Source organism: Camellia sinensis, chromosome 15 (assembly GCF_055761805.1).
Source record: "Camellia sinensis isolate YWXY chromosome 15, ASM5576180v1, whole genome shotgun sequence".
NCBI classification, from domain to species: Eukaryota; Viridiplantae; Streptophyta; class Magnoliopsida; order Ericales; family Theaceae; genus Camellia; species Camellia sinensis.
In genome coordinates, this window is record NC_138975.1 from 10,735,419 (window position 1) to 10,753,934 (window position 18,516).

Here is an 18,516-nt window from a genome sequence, read left to right on the forward strand (position 1 = left end):
AGCTACGTTTTTAGCACTTGCCAAATGGCTTTTTTGGCGTTTTTGGCAGCCACGTTTTTGGACATTTTGTCCAAAAACGTGACTTTTTACCATGTTCGCAAAATGGCACTTATCATAAAAGAAAAAAAAAATATTAAACCTTAGACTAAGGGTTGGTTTGGCATAAATTAAATAATACAAAAAGTCAAAAAGTCACTATCCTATTTAAGTCACATCATCTTATTTAAATCACATCACATCTCCAACACATCACATCAAACCCAACCCATATAAACTAATAAGTCAAAAAATATACTTTTTTAAAACATCCCAAATCAACCCTAAATAATATACACATAGACATATAAATAGAATTTTCGCCAATTATCCATAATAATTATTATATATATATATATATATATTGAAAAAAACTTAGCACATAAAATAAAAATAAAAAAAGTTTTTGAGGGTGCCGTTGAAAAGTAAAGCAAAAATTGAGCGAAGTAAATTGACAGTAAGAAAACCGCCCTATGCTATGCATTAAAATTAGCCTCGCTGGGCTGTTTTCTCAATAGACTTTTCGCAGAACAGAAACAAGGAAAGAAACCCTATTTAAGCTTTTCTCTGTCTTCTTCAATCCAATCGTCTACTACGTTGGATCGTTGGACTAGAATGGAAAACCCAAATGCTTCTACTTGAAAGACACGATCTGAAGAACTACCTATATGCATATATAAAGCCATAGATATACGCTTGAGAGGTATCATATTCATCATTCATGTTATGCAATTCATAAATTTCCTTTTGATCTTCGTAATGCGCTCTCAATTCCTGATTTTCTTTTCAATTTTTTGTTATTTTCTGAGTTTTGGGTTTGATTCTGAATTTGAGTTGGTTGGGTTATCTGATTTGATTCATTAAAACTTTGTTTGAGTGATTGTAGTGATCTAGTAATTGGGGACTTGGATGAATTGCTTGGGATTTCGTTACATACCATTACAATTAGGTTAATCATATTTGTATTGGAGATGAACTGTATCTACTTTGGGGCTAAATGGAAATTGGGGTTTTTTGAGCAAAAATTAGGTTTTATAGAAGACTGCTGGCGAGTACTGTTTATGACATTTGTCTACATTGATGAAAATTATGTGAAACTGACGCAACATTGATTTTTGCAACATAAATTGGCCAAAGACAAGAAAAATTCAAGAAATGGATCTGTTTTCATTTGTATGAGAATGGTTCATCCTCAGGAACAATTGGTTTGTTAGTTACTGATATAGTGTAGCGATGTCTAGCTTGGAAAAGTTTGGGATCAACCATGTAATGTGTTCATTTCAGTGGTTAGAGTTTCTAAAAAGTGAAAAAGTCCCAATTTGATTTTTTTTAAAATTTTTTTTTAAGCCTTTTAATAACAAAAGTCAGGGTTTTAGTTTCACTTATTATCTGTTTTGGGGGTTTCTAAGATTGAAATGCATTTTGGACATTTCAGTGTGAGCATTTGCAAATTTGGAACATGACAAAAACTTGGGATCTGTTTGAAAAAGTCTTCGTGTGTATCGTTATTCCTTTGTATCTGTAGGATGCGTGAATACTCTTCAATATCTCAAATTTGTATGATTCAAGTTCTCTTCTCTAAACATTATTGCAAAATTCTATCGAAATATTCTAGCAAGATTATAAAGCAACAATCTCTGTGTGTGCACGTGTGTGAATGTTGTGTGAAATATTGCAAATCTGCAGTGTCGTTTAAAATCCAACTGCATGTATGATAATGCAGCAATTATAAGCATTTAATGTTTGTTATGTTTTAACACGTAATTCCTGCTCAAGATATATTGTGTTCCATTGGGTAACAGATTTTTGTCCTTTTTGTGAAGCTGTGTGCTTGTGACGTAAAGATGGTGAAGCTGACAATGATTGCTCGTGTTACTGATGGGCTTCCACTAGCGGAGGGCCTGGATGATGGCCGTGATTTGCAAGATGCTGAATTTTACAAACAGCAAGTCAAGGCTTTGTTCAAGAACCTTTCAAGAGGCCATAATGAGGCTTCAAGAATGTCGATTGAAACTGGGCCATATGTTTTCCAGTATCCTTGTTATTTGATTTTAGAAACCTTTTTTTTCTCATTTTCTTATTCTTCTCTACATGCAAGGAGTTGACATGCATTTAGCTATTATTACTTCTTAGTTTTCCATCTTTTTCCTGGCATGTACATACTATTCGAGAGGTGTCCCTTTTATTTGTCTTTTTTCCATGTCCGGTAACTTTAGAGACATCCATCATTTTTATACTTTCTGCCCAATATCATGGATTAAATTCTTTGCCTGTCAATGCCATTTTAACATGCTAATGCTTGCAACTAATGCTAGCCTTTTCTCACTTCTAGAAAGAAATGTCTCCCTTTCGTTGCACACTTGAGATGTGCGTGGGTGTGTGGGGTGGTCAAAACTCTTATTTCTGAACTTGTGCTTTCCTCTTATTGGTATTGAATGTCAAAATATTTAAATTGCATAATTGATTACTCAAAAGACCTCAGTGGTAGATTTATTGTTCCTAACATCGGTCGAAATAGTCAGCAGGAAAAAAAGTAAACTAGTGAATATGGTGTTAGTCTGATCATTTTGGACCATGATAAACTAATTTATCCTAGAAGCATTTGTTCTACTAAGTGTAAACATGCATACATATGATGGGACTTCTGAATTCTTATACAAAGCATATATAAATGTATGATTAAGGACCAATTCTATAACCACATTGCTTATTTTTTGAAGCTGTGCTTTTTTTCCTCATGTTAATCTGCCACTTCTGATAATACTATTTTCCTTCTATTTGAAAGTGCATTGTTCATGGAGTTTAATATTCTCTTAACCAAAGTTCTTAGTTATATTATTGAAGGACGGGTTTGTTATTTGACAATGTGTGATCGTGCATATCCAAAGAAACTTGCCTTTCAGTACCTGGAGGACCTTAAGACTGAGTTTGAGCGTGTTAATGGGACTCAAATTGAAACTGCAGCAAGACCATATGCTTTTATAAAATTTGGTACATCTTGCTTTCCTTTTTTCTTTACTTGTGCTTACTGTATTATCAATATCAAGTTTTTCTGCATTTGCTAGATTTGATTTATGATTTTTATTTTTTTGGTTTCTTTCTTTCATTTCAAAGATACATTCATACAGAAAACAAAGAAACTGTACCAAGACACACGGACTCAGAGGAATATTTCAAAGCTGAATGATGAACTCTATGAAGTTCACCAAATTATGACTCGCAATGTACAAGAAGTTCTGGGTGTTGGTGAAAAGTTGGACCGTAAGTTTTTTTTTCCCCTTCTTTTTTTTTTAATTTACTTGAGATATGTTGCAGTTAGAAATATCTATGAAAGATAAAATGCTGAATTTTCAACTATGGGCTTAATATTGTGTTTTCATTTTTTGTTTTCTGATTTTATCAAAATCAAAAAAATAAAATAAAAGAAAAAAAAAAGAGAGAGAGAGGAGAGGAAGTATATTCTTAGGATTAGTGTGCTGATTTTATCCATAAGTTTACATATTCACTTTAAAGATATCACATTTTCATAAAAGAGATGATCAAGAGACATTATCGCCATTGTTTGTACAATACTTCTAGGCCACCAAAGCTCACCCTGGTTGGAGGAAATTTTTCGTCTGCAGACAGTCATACACCTGACTCTCAGGTAAAGTGCTCCTAGGTCCTGACCATCATGTAGACAGGTAAAAATACCAAATTGCCTTGTGATAGTTTGGTTTTTTGATGAGCATCATTTCAATCCAATGCCAAATCAAACCAAACTAAGCCCATCAAGGAAGCTCAGGTGTGGGTACGAGTACGGTACGGGTACGCCGATTCGGCAAAACTCAAAAAAAATATGATACGGGTACGGCTGCGGTACGCCGATATATATATATATATATATTAATATAATTATGGTTAAAGGATCTAACCTACAAATTAAAATTAAATATCAAAACTAAAAAGACAACTACTTATTTTCCTATAATTTAAAACCATTAAGCGTTAAAAATAATATTTGTGAAATCTCTCACTTTGACATGTTATGCACTATGAATTTGTGATCATAATTTATTTTTAAAATCTTTCTTTTTGCTCATCAATTTGTTATTTTTATAAGGTGAGACCAAAGAAATAATAGGAGACCAAAGAAAGATTTAAAGTTAATTGCCAACAGTAAAGGAAAAAAATTCTCAATTGAGGCAGGTTGTCAATTGCAATTTGCATAATACATAAAATTGCATCATTCCCAACCACTACTAATCAACTAATACAGTATTAATTTTTAATGTTTTGTGCATAAACTTTAAAAGTTTGTTATGATTAAAGATTTTATAAAGAAATTTTAGGAGGATCTGAAGCAAAAGTATAATGTATAGTTATACACAGAACTGCCCTTTATAAGCCTTGTTATTTTTTTTGTTCAAATTACTTTTTAAAAACATCAAAATCATTTGCTGATATGCTTATACAATTCATACAAACAGATAGGACAGCAGAGAAACATCAAATTGCTGATCTGCAACAGCACAAAAAAAAAAAAATAATAATAATAATTGCTGATCTGCAAGGGCACAAAAAAAAATAAATAAATAAAAAATTTGGCCTCGGTGTACCTACGCCGTACCCAAATGAACCAAATGTATCGGATCCCCTTTTGCCGTACCCGTGCAGCCGTACCGGTATGCGTACCCACACCCGGTAAGTACCTGGTATTGATACAACACTATTTTTGGAGTACCCGTGCTTCATAGAAGCCCATGGATGTCATTTAATTAATGCAATTAGGGTTAAGGAGATATTGTGTGTGGGCAAGTGTAAGATAATTTTTATATAAGTTAGATATATATAGTTTGTAGATAAGGTAAAAAAATTTCACTCGCAGGCCAATTGACTCATTGTTTTTTATCATCTAATTCGTCCAATCCAAACTGCTCACTTTTTCAAAACTACACGAGTCGATTTGGGTTGGCAGGTTGGCCTTTGTTTTTCACATCCCTACAATGTGGATGAGAGTCATGTGGTGGCTGTGTTGTATGATGTGCTTGTTACAACGCCAACCTACTTTGCACAATCAGATGAGAGTGGTGTGGATGGTTGGTTAGTGATTGAGGCTTTGGCTGGGTTGCAGTAATGGAGGTGATGCGGTGGTGGGGTTATGGTAAAGGAGGAGTTTGATTAAGCTAGTTTTGAAGGAGTTGGTGGAGGCATGTGGGATGGGTGTGGTGGCTAAGGTGGTGATAGCAGGCTGCTGCTCATTCATTGGTTTATCCGAGAGAGAGGCAAAGAGAGAGATGTGGTTATGGGAAAATGATGGGTGGCTGTGATTGTGTGGTGAGGTTCTCTTGAAGTATACATGAAATTGCTACTAATGTGTTCTTGTCCATGAGCATACCATAAATGGAGATACGAACACTTCAATGATCTGAAAGTATCACTGAACTTATTGGAGTTGATTGTGAAATTAAATTAGGAGAAGCTATGTTCTCCAACTGTGTAAATGGAAAATTTGTGTATGTTGAGTTTGGCTTTTCTTACATATAATATAGATTACATATTACTCTAGAGTGATGTCGTGTAGATTGTCTTCAAAAAAAAATTCCTGGACAAAATAAAGGAACCTACCACCACCTTATATGTTCCCCATAATATTAATATTCAAAGTTTGTACAAATTTTATGGTTGTCTACATGTTCCCCATTTTTGTAGTTCCTAACTTTTTTTTTTTAAACCTTTTAATTGTTATGCATTACATCTTCTTGTTATCTTAGTGTTTTCTTCCCATCATTGCAGAGGTCAGTCAAATGTCTAGCCGCTTAACATCAGAATCTCGTGTATATGCTGATAAGGCAAGAGATTTAAATCGACAGGTTAGTTCCACTGGATCATTAAATGATAACATGCTCTTGAGCAAACGTTTTATACTTCGCCTATCTCAATGTTTTTAGCAACACTATGGCCATTCGTTGTTGTTTGGCTTTGTATATAGATGTTATTATGTTGGAGTTTGCATATTTCATGCTTAAAATGTACTTTTGAAGTTATCTATCTATTTGTTCAGCAGATGGGCACTTTGTGCCTACATTAGAGAGAACATTATTGCTAAAATGATAAAGAATTGATCTAATCCATATTGAAACCGCTTTGAAGAACATAAAAAGAACACATGGCTGATATTTTTAGCGGAGCTTCTATTGGTAAGATAACTCATGACAGGTAGGCCTGATTACTTGGTTCTAGTGCTGAAGTTTAGGTTTGTGATCAGTCCACTCCTCCCAGCACTCCCGATTAATGGGACCTAATACTTGGCTATGGCTTTTGGCCATTTCAATGTTATGTGTGCCTTTTGGATTGTTGGACAGCAACAGCTGGCCAGCTGATGTCTGTGTGACTACAGTGTTCTATTCGTCATGCAATATTTTGAAGATTAATTTTAGGTCATCAAAGCATGCATGGGTGTATAATGGGCCTATTGATTTTGTATGAGTAATCTTCTATGATTTACACTTGAGTCTAATAATTTATCTGAAGTCTTCATCTCACCACTTGATTCTTGTATGGAAGATCCATGATATGATATATATGTTTTATTGCTTCACATGTAAAAGTGTGTCAAGTTTTTCTAATGTTGCATAGGATGATTTTCTTTATTTCAGTTGTGATTTAATCTGAAAGGCATTCATATCATTTCATAGATCCAAGTTCATGTTAATGATAGATCCATTCATATCATTTTATGAAAGTAAATCTCTTTGATTGGGCATAAAAACAATGCACTATGGACAATGGTCTTTTTACTAGTATCATTTATATACTTAGTTTTTTGAGTCATTTAAAGACCTATAGATGCAATGTTTAGGAAGAGTGATATGATCACCACTATAAATGGAATTGTTAGGGCGAGGGGAAAACCTGAACTACGGACATGAGCGGTAGTAAAAAAAGACATGAATTTATTTAATTTAACTGAAGATATAGCCATTGACATAGCTGAATGACAAAAAGTTGTTGCAGTTGTTTCAGATTGGTGATGATTTACTAATGGCATCTCTGTTTTGAGGTCTATGTATATATGAGCCTACTTTTCACAAGCCTGTTATTTTTTGTCTGGTGTGTCTTTAGCAGTGCTTCTGTTGAGCTGCTTATGAAATGTTTTATTTTGAAAGTAGATACTAATATATGTTTTGACTAAATTGCTCTTATGGTTTTCTCTGAAGGCATTGATTCGGAAGTGGGCCCCTGTTGCCATTGTGATTGGAGTTGTCGTCCTTCTCTTCTGGGTGAGAAAGAAAATTTGGTGATCTACCCATCCGCTGGTTGTTTTGCAAGCTTTGTTTTAGTTTCTCCAGGCTTCTGTGTGTTGCCCCGGGCTGCTTGTGAGAATTCACATTCCAGAGACTGCGTGTTGAGTGCCTGATCTGCACGAATGGTTTAAAAAAAAAAAAAAAAAATTTATCTTTCTACTGTTGAATTTAAAAGTACTGGGTTTTTGGTACCTTATATGGATGGGGACAATCAGGCGATGTGGAAATTTGATGGAAAGACCCTGACAAATGAGATTGGATTGGGAGCCAAGACATTAACGAAAATATATATTTGTTCTTAGGCCTTATATAGAACTTGGTTATTAATATACTCCATTAAATACTCTTTTGAAGTGTTTACTTTTTACTTGTATTGCATCTGATAGATGTTACTGAAATGGTGAATGACCTCTGATTCAAAAAATGCTGCATGACTAAAGTCAACAATGGGAAGAAAAAGAAGGAACTGTGTTGAGATCTAGAAGTGGCTTTTACAATGCATTTTACAGGTGCTCCAAGTATTGAAAATTTTGAAATACAATTTTGCTATGAACACAAATGGATCATGGGACTAGATATATATGACTAGATAATATTTTACAAAATTTATTGATGGATTCACATTTAAAAAATCTTAACCATCGGTTTTATTGTGTTTTAAATTTATTATCAATTGCATTCGGTTTTTATGTTTTTAGTTATTTACGTGTGTGATTTGTTTTTATTGTGACTTATGTTATACTGTACATAGTTTAAATGAAACAAGACAATTGTAAAAAATTTATAAAAAGAAAAAAAAACACAGAAAGAGAAAAAGAACAACGATCAATAGAGAAGTTGACAAAATCCGTTGGAAGTTCTAAATGAAACAATACATAAAAAATTATATTATTATTGTCTTGTTTTTGTAGTTGAAATTTGGTTGGACAAAGGTTTGTCCCTAATAATCAATTTTTAATAGTTTAATGTGTTAATTATTAAACTTGATAGAGTTGAAGGGATAAAGTTATACAATTGTTTTTTGAGGGGCAAAAAGAATTTTTTGGTCAAACAATTGTAATATGGTTAACAAATAATTTTGGACAAAGAGAAATATTTTTGGAAGTTCAAGGTGTTTATAGTTTTTTTTTGGAACTAAAGGGTGTTTATAGTTGAAATTGATAGTTCAAAAATAAAGTAACATAAGTGTCATAGTTTGAGCGGACAAAATAATTTTATTATTATTTTTTAAATTCTAAACAGTGTAAGAGATCCAAGTCAATATGAACTAAACTCAATCTTATTTGGTACTAGTGTCTTCCCCAAGTTACTTACAATTATCAAACTAATTACCAATAATTATCACATTCACACTTAAACAATTTTTCGTGATCAAAATACGTGATTCCTCATAGAAGGCTAAAAAAAATCATTTTAAAAAAATTACCATTAAAAAAATGTAACACTTGAGAAAATCCAAACAATCCAAATTGACTATTGCCAATAAAAGTTAAGAGGCAAAACAAACTATTGCATTAAAATTAAAAAGAAAGGACACCTAGTCAAGGTTCCTCACCTTCATAAGACAAAAGCTAAGAGGCAAAACAACCTATTACATTAAAATTAAAAAGAAAGGACACCTAGTCAATGTTCCTCACCTTCTTAAGTATGAAGGTGTATTGTACATAACCGGTTTATTCCCTTCAAAAAAAAAAAAATTATAATGGAGTATCATGGAACTAAATAGGAAAAGCAATACAAAGTCCTGCACTTCCTTTTACGTAGTGTTAAAAAAAAAAGGACAATGCTTCCAAATGCCTTCAAGAATTACTAAATGCATCCATCACTACAGTCTGTGAATTAGTATTATAAAAGATTTGTTCAATTCCTTCGACTTCCCTAATCTAAAGAACCTTTATAGTTTGTTCACATAAAGCTACATAAGAAATTACATAATTAAGCATGTTAAATAAATAGGCATTGAAGAAAAAGTTAGTTGAAAAAAATTATTGACTACAACATGCATGATTTCATTAGACAGTGATGAGACTGCTTGAATCTTTAAAATCTAAAATCCTACGCAATCATTAATAGTACTATACGGGGAGCAAATATTTCAGCGTGCCCGTATTCCTTTCTTCCGAGCTCCGTCGATGTCCGATCACCTGCGAGCAAGTAATGGTGAGCTACCCGGCGGTGTGTGGCCGGAAAAACCCTCCGACGGTCAAGTTAGCACACACCTTAGGATGGATAGAGAGAAGGGAGAGAGTGTTTGAGTGTAAGAAATCCTTACAGATGTGTTCGTGTATCGCGTATGGGAGGCGCAGACATGCTTTTATACCTTCTGAACCCCATATCCACTCCCAGTCATCTCCTGACACGTGGCTCTGCTATCCCATCTGTCAGCATAAACCATGCCATTCACCACCTAACCTCAACTGCTTGACTTCACAGCTGGAGCTCGGCAGCCGAGCTGTTCTACCTCGGCCATGTCATGCTTCAAACCCATGCGCCTAGCCGGACAAACACATGAAGGACCGGGCTTCTCCTTTGGTCGGCCTTCTCGCCGGTCAATCAACTACCTCGGCTGACCGCGCGTTTCCGAGCGCCGGTCTCTCGGTCTGTCTGGTTTCGACCATCCCCGGACCGAGCATCCTGGTCTGACCGGTCACTTCCTGGCCGAGCAGCTTCCGCACGGTCCGGGGCGGCACACGCTCAGTCCAAACTCTGCCCGGCCCAAGTTCTGGTAGCCCATCTCTGGGTGAACAGTCGATCATCTCGGCCCAATGCACTGCTGGGCCCTCAACTTACTCGGTCGATACCTCGGCCCAACACCGGATCATAAATCACCCTCTCATGTACATTATCCCCTGTTTCTCACTTAATCTCATTAAAAGAAATAAGCTTAGAAATTACAAACATATTTAAATTAATAATAAAAAAAATCCATGAGATCCATGGCCATCAAATCTACCATCTTGTTGTGCTCTCGTGTGACAACCCTCACCACTGATTACTGATAAACCACTGATTACTGTTAAACTGAGACTGATTATGATAATTGACTGAATTGACTGAAATCCTGAACTGATTGATTGTTTGTATCTGTTTAAGTGCATTTCTATCTGTTCGACTGTTAAACTATCTGTTCACGTTTTATGTTTAAACTGCAAATTGAAGGCCTTATCGGCGGCCGAATCTGAAATTGATTAGTGATACGTGTTAATCATAATTTATGTGATTTTATGGCATACTTATTTGAAATGTGATTTGGTATGATTAAATTAGATTAAAATAAGTTAAACTACATGAGATGGACTAATTACCACTTTGCTATGCCTAGTGGCCCACTTCATATAAAACATATTGAGCCTTTATTTCATAGCATTGCACCAGCCATTTTGAGTACTTAACCGACCAAGAGTGAGAGAGAGTGAGGTAATTGAGTTCAACTTGATGGTTTGCTTGGAAATTGGAAGAATTGTTAGAGAATTTGCCAAATTGAGCTTCTAGTCTTGTGATTGAGGACCCAAGGTAGGATATTCAACCTCTCATTGATGTATTTAAGTTAGTTCTTGCATGGTTCATTCTAAATTGAAGAGTTGAGCCTAGAATTGGTCCTAAAATGTTGAATTGTAGCATATATCATGCATGCATGTCTACACTGTTACATTTTGAGGTTGATTACATGGAATTTGGTACATGCATGTTCATATTATTGTTATAGTCCATGTTTTCATCTTGTTTTTGGAAGTTGAGACTCATTTGAGCAAGTAATTGAAGTTTTGAATTGGTTTAAACTCATGCATGTCATGTTTGAGTTATGTTCATGAAAATTGGTTTGAAATTGGATTTAATTGAACTACCTTTGGGCTTTGATTTCTTAAATTAATCTTTGAAACATGTTATATTATGAGTTTACAAGAGTTTTCCATGAGAATTAGCCCAAGAGGATTGAATTTGGTGTTTTAAAACTTGTTTTTGAGCTTGAGGTTCAAATCTGGAAATTCCAGATTTGGGACTCACGCTCGAGCGGAGTAACTGGCGCTCGAGCGTAAAATTCGTGCATCCAGCACTTTGCACTGTTTTACAGTCCGCTCGAGCGGGGTATTGTACGCTCGAGCGTGGAGTTGTGTCACACGCTCGAGTAGGTATCGAGCGCCCAATCGAGCGTGATTTTCACACATCTAGTACTTTTACTGTAGCTTGCAGTCCGCTCGAGCGGATTGATTCACGCTCGAGCGGAGACCTTTGTCTGCATGTCCGCTCGAGCAGATATAGACACGCTCGAGCGGGACCTCTGTTTTCTGAAAATTTTGAAAATATTTTTAAAGTGCATCTTTGCATCCTCATTCCATTCTAGGCATTCTTAGGCCTGAGGATATTGATGTAGAACCACACTGAGTCAAGATAGGGATTAAGTTATTATTTTTTTTTCCAACTGTGTAGCTTAGTGTGTGTTTACTCTGTAACTGTGTAGGGTTTGTATCCGGAGACGCGCTCTAGCTTATCTGTAGCCCAAAACTCAGTGAGTAACAATGTTGTAAAGATATGTTCAAAAATGAATATTTTCTGAATGATCAACTGAACTATTTTCTGAACTGTTTACTGTTAACTGAATGAATGTTTGTCCTCTATTCTGAACTGTATTGTGGCATCCTTAGCAACTACTGTTACTGTTACTGCTACTGTTACAGAGATCTCTATCAGTTCCTATCTTGGAATTTCTATTTACTGTTCTGATGGCCATCATTGATTGTTCGGTCTTTCAAGACCTACTGTTTACTGTACTGTTCTGCTAATGGATGTACCACATATGACTGAATGACTGATACACTGAATCAATTGACTGTTTTCAATACTGAAAGGGCATTCATTCTTAACCTCTTTACGCATTATGTTATTCACTGGGCTTTAGCTCACTGCTCATATATATATGTAGGTGTACAGGCACTAGACCGGAGCTAGGAGCGTGGGTTAGACTTCCTTTTGTCAAAGCCAACCACTATGCCTCACTGCGAGGTTCCGAGCCTGTCAAGCTAGGGCCTTTGGTGTGTTTTAGTTTTCCCCTTTCTTGGTTATGTTCTGTATAGACTGAATGTTTTTGTACTATACTGTTTTAGATAGGGATTAAGTTCCTGTCCTGAATGATTGTATATATTGTACTTGTATGTATAGACTGTTCTGTTATGAATGTGTATATATGTGAAAAGTCTTTTTGCATACAGACTGTCACAGCTCATTGGACTTCTTTTAATTACTGTTTTGGCTTCCGCCAGCCCCTGTACTCTGTATCACTGTATTACTGTTAAGCAGGCCTTCGGTAATCTCGGATTACTGGCCGGTTACAGTGCTAAACCCATAGGGGCAGGTTTGGGTCGTGACATCTCGGGTCAATATTCACTTATCCAGCTGTTCATTGGAAGAAAAATCCCGAATATGCAAACCAAAAAAAAAAATAAAAAATATTGCATGTAGGAACAAATTTGACATCTCACTAAATTTAAGTTCTTTGTTTTTCATGAACATAACAAATCTGGTAGTCCATGGCAAAACTGATACTACACCTATTACTAAGTATGTATCAATGTCAGAATTAAGAAAAGACCACAATGTTGCATTCAATTATTCAAACATGAGGAGCTTTTGACATAATTAGAAGCATAACAATAGAAACTTGACACAACACAACCTACCAGTAACATCAAATAAAAGTTTAAAAACAATACTAATATTATGAAGCATCAAGTGCTTTGTAGTCTTGAAACATACTAATATTTTAATTGGTAAATAAATAAAGATGCTTCAAGAACCATATCAGTTGATAAGAATTTTATTGAAGAACCATCTTGGGACTAAAAAAAACTGCGATATCAACACTTTAAATTCTTTATTTTGATGGGCATGACAAATCTATTAGTCCATGGCAAAACTGATATTACACCTATTATTACATTCCTAAGTGTGGATCAATGTCGGAATTAAGAAATGACCACAATGTTGCATTCAAAATTCAAACATAAGGAGCTTTCAGCATAATTTTTTTTCTTCATAAATAAGCAGATTTTATTAAAAAGCATCGAGATGATGCAAGAATACAAAAATTCAATCCCCAAAGGGATAACAAAGCTAGAAATCAAATCATTCACAAAATCTACAAAAGCCAAAACATCTGGATCCAAGGGCTATTTTGGGAAGTGGCTTATGAGCCATTTTATTGACTTATTGGCTTATTTAGGTCACATCATCTCTCTACTTTCTGTACATTTTTTTCTTAATAAGTCAAAAAAATTATAAGCCACATATAAACTTGACAAAACACAACCTACAGGTAACATCAAACAAAAGTTTAACAACAATACTAATATTGTAAGTGTTAAATAAATAAATAATAAATAAAAATGCTTCAAGAACCATACCAGTTGATAAGAATTTTATTCAAGAATTATCCCAGGACTAAAAAAATTGCGATGTCAATGGTTTGAAGGTTGTTGAACCTCTTTTAAAATAAAAAAAACTTTTGTGACAAAATAAAAAACTCAGCATCTCACCAAAAAAAGAAAAAAAAATAAGAAAGAAAGAAAATTTAGCATTTCTATGAGAAAAAGACATTACAAAAAAAAAGAATATATCAAAATAATCTAGCAAATGACCTGTGCCTATAGGCACTCCCCAACCAAAATGAAGCGTAAATTATCAACATCTGATATGTCCTTAAAATCACTGTTAGCCTCACACTCCATTTTTAATCCTCAAACAATCCTCAAAGATTTAATTTTCCCAAGAAAATCAAATTAAGAATATTAATGCAACAAAGTTCACTCTAAATATTCACCCAAAAAAAATTTCACTCTAAATAGTTAACAACAAAGTCCAAAACAAAAGATAAAAATATAAATAAAAGAAAGAAAAAAATGAAAAGAAAAGCAAGAAGACAAATACAAATCTGAATAAAGGAGCTCTCATATGATCTAAACAACAATGCTAGGAATACAAATGTATAAAAACAAACCCAAAATGGAATTGTATACAAACACCAAATCAAAATCAAGTTAGAAAACAAAGGCACCTAAGGATCTCATCACAACTTGAGTTGAAGATAGAAATATATTTAGAGATCTATTAGTTGGCATAATGGGAAAACGAAAAAACCAAAAAAGGAAAAGCTCATTATGTAATGAAAGAGGCGCAAAAATTAGAAAACCTAGACAACAAAAATTAGACTTTGATGAGGTAGTGGCTAGGAGGAAGGGGCAAAACTGAGGAGGGGTTGAGAGATATCTAGAATCTGAGATGGGTGAAGTGTTAAAAAATAGACCATTGGATTAAATTAATCTTGACCATCCAAATTGCCATATAGGACAAATAAATTTTTAAAATCAGTCTTGGAAATGGACCATGGATGAAAGGGAGAAGAAATCCTAGCCATTGTATCAAATACTACCATTCCTTGTTATATAGAATTTTCTCTAAAACTAAATATTTTGTTTTTTTCAAATTTATTCCCCCATCACAATGCCACCACCTTCTTTGTCTTTCCCTCCCTTACTGCACACCCTCTCTGCCTCACCAACTAACCAAATCCATAAAGATAGAAATTCAATAAAACCAAAGTAAACCAGCTAATGTGCTAAAGAAATTTAAAGGCACATTAACTAATAAAAAATCAAAAACATCAAAATCAACAACCAACAAAAATATTGATTGATTAAGCATAATATGAAAAGTAGATGTCAATGAATACCTTCAATTATTTGGATGATCTCGTAAAACCCTTCCTTGTTACATAAAATTTTCTCTAAAACTATATCTTTTGTTTTTTTTTTTTCAAATTTATTCTCCCATAGCATTGCCACCACCTTCTTTGTCTTTCCCTCCCTTACTGCACACCCTCTCTGCCTCACCAACTTACCAAATCCACAAAGATAGAAATTCAATAAAACCAAAGTAAACCAGCTAATGTGCTAAAGAAATTTAAAAGCGCATCAACTAATAAAAAATCAAAAACATCAAGAGAGAGCTTACGAATAAAAGGAAAGGATTCAGCCGAAAGGGGAGAGAGAGAAAGAGAGAGAGAGAGGAGAGGATTCAGTCAAAGGGTATGGAGAGCTGTGAGGACAAAGTTTCAATCCTGAAATTTTGAAAACAACAAACGCAAAGAAAATTGTTGATTTGCCAAACACAGCATAGTGTCTTCCCAAAGAAAATTTGAAGTCAGAAAGAGATGAGAGGAGTACGTAAGAGAGAGAGAGAGAGAGAGAGAGAGAGAGAGAGAGAGAGAGTGTATGTTCAAAAATAGAGCCATCAGATTACATTTTGGACCATTAGATCTTCTGATTGAATAGGACCATAAAATTTTAGCAAAACTTAATTACAAAAATTTAATTACTAATTTTGCATTTTAAAATGTGAAAAAGAGAGAGTAAAAAACTAAAATAAAAATTTATAAAAGGGCTCACCACACTGTAACTGGATAATTACAAATGCCTTTTTCAATACACATCATAAAAAATTGTACTACACAGTAGCTTATTTACTCCAAAGAGTAATACTCTCATAAAAATCATAAAAAAATTATTAAAACAAATTTTTAAAATAAGTTTAAGTTTTTTCAAAAGTCTTGATAATATCTAAATAGTCCTTTTTTTTATTGAAAAATTCCAAAAATAAAATTTAAAAAGCTAAATAAACTGGACTATTTTTAGAGAAAGAGAAGCCTAAACATTTTAAAATAACAGTTCAATAAAAAAACCAAATTAAAAAAAGTTCACTAAAAGCAAAAAAAAAAGGGTCATCAAATAAAAAAGGTTAACTTTTTAATGTTCCTTTTTCCTTTCAATCAACAAATTCCCTTCAAATCCTAAATCCAAATACAGCCTAAGAGAGATAGAAAAAAAGGACCTATCATATTACAAAATTAAACTGTAACAAAATCTTTGTAAAAAAATAAATAAAAAAATAAAGAATAGTTATTTAGGCCCAAAAGTTAGACCTACTTTATAGGTCCAGTGATATGTCAAGAATCAACCAATTATCTTCTTGATACATCATTGGGTCTATAAAGTGGGTATAAAAAATGAACTTGTATATCATTATTAAAAAAAAAAAAAAAAGACATAAGTATTCACATAATTCATCATACATTCCAACTATTCAAAAAAAAAAAAAAAAAAAAAACATAAGTATTCTCTAGAAATTTAACAGCTATATGCCACGACACATTACTATACATACTATATTAGACTTCTTTCTAAACCAAATATTATTTTCACCGTGCCTTCAGGCACGGGCATACCCTAGTACACACTATATTAGACTTCTTTTTAAACCAAACATTAAAAGCTTAATGTTTAATCTAATTATTGAAAATTCCAAGGCCAAACATGAAAATTCCAGAGCATTAAAGAAATCTGAGAGAGTTCATTCATTAATCCAGAACATTCATTAACCCACTACAATTCAAGAAAGAAAGTGAGGAACTAATAAAAAATTGCAAGGGAGAGACTTTCTAACCTGAGTATCTACTTGAGAAGCAAAATTAAAAAAATCTGAGACAGAAGGATAAGAAGAAAAACACAATTAGTAAAAGCACTCCTCAACACGAAAAATCTACATGAATCTATTTTCATGTTTGACGAATAAGAATATGACCATTAATGATTAATGAGAACCTCAATCCATTTGATTAGGATGAAATAAAAATGATTGTTGACATGAAATATAACTGTAAGAAGGCAGAATGAGGTTTAATAATTGCCATAAAGAAAAATTAATCGACACAGAATTAACAACCTCATAACATATTTTAGTTAACAACCTACTTTAAGAAGTTCATCATTGCATGAATATCATAAATGGGGAAATTGAATTACTACAGGATAGAAGACAAATTATAATTTTTTAATGTCTTTAATATACATTAAAAAGGATAGAAGAAAAATTAAATATTGTCATAGAAATCTTCATCATTTTTCTCTATTGGCCAAAATGTAAAACTATTGCAATAAATGATTTTGTGGTTGATTTTATATAGTAATTTTGCATTGACAACAGTTAAATTCTTATGGATTGTATTACCCACTTTTTCGTACTAACTAATGTATACCACCAAAAATAAATAAATAAATAAAAATTATACTACTTATGAATAAAATTTTAACAAAACTTCAATATAAAAATTTAATTACTAATTTTGCATTTGAAAATGTGAAAAAGAAAAAAGAAGAGCAAAAGACTACAATAAAAATTTATAAAAAGTCTCACCACACTGTAACTGGATAAGTACAAATATCTTTTGCCTTATCTATATAATTACAAATGCCTTTCTCAATACTCTCATAAAAATTATACTACATAGTAGCTTATTTACTCCAATGAGTTATACGACACAGTAGCTTATTTAATCACAAATATCTTTCCTTCACCCATTTTTCCATACTGTCCATTCAAAAGTTATATTTATTTATTTATTTATTTTTAATTATATGTTTTATAAGCAGTGAAACAGTGAAGAAAGTTAAAACTTTCAATTTCCTTTTCCTTCCTTTTCTCAGATACCAAACAACAATGCATAAGATTCAAACTTCCTTTTCCTCTCTCTCTCTCAACAATCAACAGCCAAACTAATAGAGAGAGAGAGAGAGAGAAAATCCAAAAAAAATAAAGTGGGTATAAAAAATGAACTTGTATATCATTATTCAAAAATAAATAAATAAATAAGTATTCACATAATTCATCATACATTCCTATTATTTAAAAAAAAAAAAAAACATAAGTATTCTCTGGAAATTGAATAGCTATATACCAAGATACATAACTATACACACTATATTAGACTTATTTCCAAACCAAACATTAAAAGCTTAATGTTTAATCTAATTATTGAAGATTCCAAGACCAAACATGAAAATTCCAAAGCATTAAAGAAATCTGAGAGAGTTCATTCATTAACCCACTACAATTCAAGAAAGAAAGTGAGGAACTAATAAAGAATTGCAAGAGAAAGACCTCCCAACCTGAGTATTTGCTTGAGAAGCAAAACTAAAGAAATCTTAGACGAAAGGATTAAAAAAAAAAAACACAATTAGTAAGAGCACTTCTCAACACTAAAAATGTATACAAATCTATTTTTATGTTTGATGAGTAAGAATATGACCATTGATGATTAATGAGAACCTCAACCTATTTGATTAATGTGAAATAAAAATGATTGTTG

The 18,516-nt window shown here is 33.2% G+C and overlaps 1 protein-coding gene across 2 annotated transcripts; it reads left to right on the forward strand.

Annotated features, from left to right (window-relative positions):
• The first annotated feature begins 413 nt into the window (after nt 1-413).
• On the forward strand, nt 414-8,008 carry SEC22 (Synaptobrevin family protein). Of its 2 annotated transcripts, none has more exons than XM_028250992.2 (6): nt 414-739; nt 1,860-2,068; nt 2,867-3,027; nt 3,151-3,297; nt 5,812-5,888; nt 7,236-8,008. In XM_028250992.2, the coding sequence occupies exons 2-6, from the start codon at nt 1,881-1,883 to the stop codon at nt 7,317-7,319; spliced, it is 657 nt and encodes a 218-aa protein (XP_028106793.1). In that variant the 5' UTR covers nt 414-739; nt 1,860-1,880; the 3' UTR covers nt 7,320-8,008. The 2 variants fall into 2 exon arrangements, with proteins under 2 accessions (XP_028106793.1, XP_028106794.1); XM_028250993.2 differs by having other exon boundaries at nt 485-739; nt 1,839-2,068.
• The last annotated feature ends 10,508 nt before the right edge of the window (nt 8,009-18,516 follow it).

Bases quoted from the DNA above. Each gene is read 5' to 3' on its own strand.
- SEC22 (XM_028250992.2), top strand. From the start codon at position 1,881: ATGGTGAAGCTGACAATGATTGCTCGTGTTACTGATGGGCTTCCACTA. The intron at 3,028-3,150 runs GTACATCTTGCT...TTCATTTCAAAG, and splicing joins ATATGCTTTTATAAAATTTG to ATACATTCATACAGAAAACA. The intron at 3,298-5,811 runs GTAAGTTTTTTT...CCATCATTGCAG, and splicing joins TGTTGGTGAAAAGTTGGACC to AGGTCAGTCAAATGTCTAGC.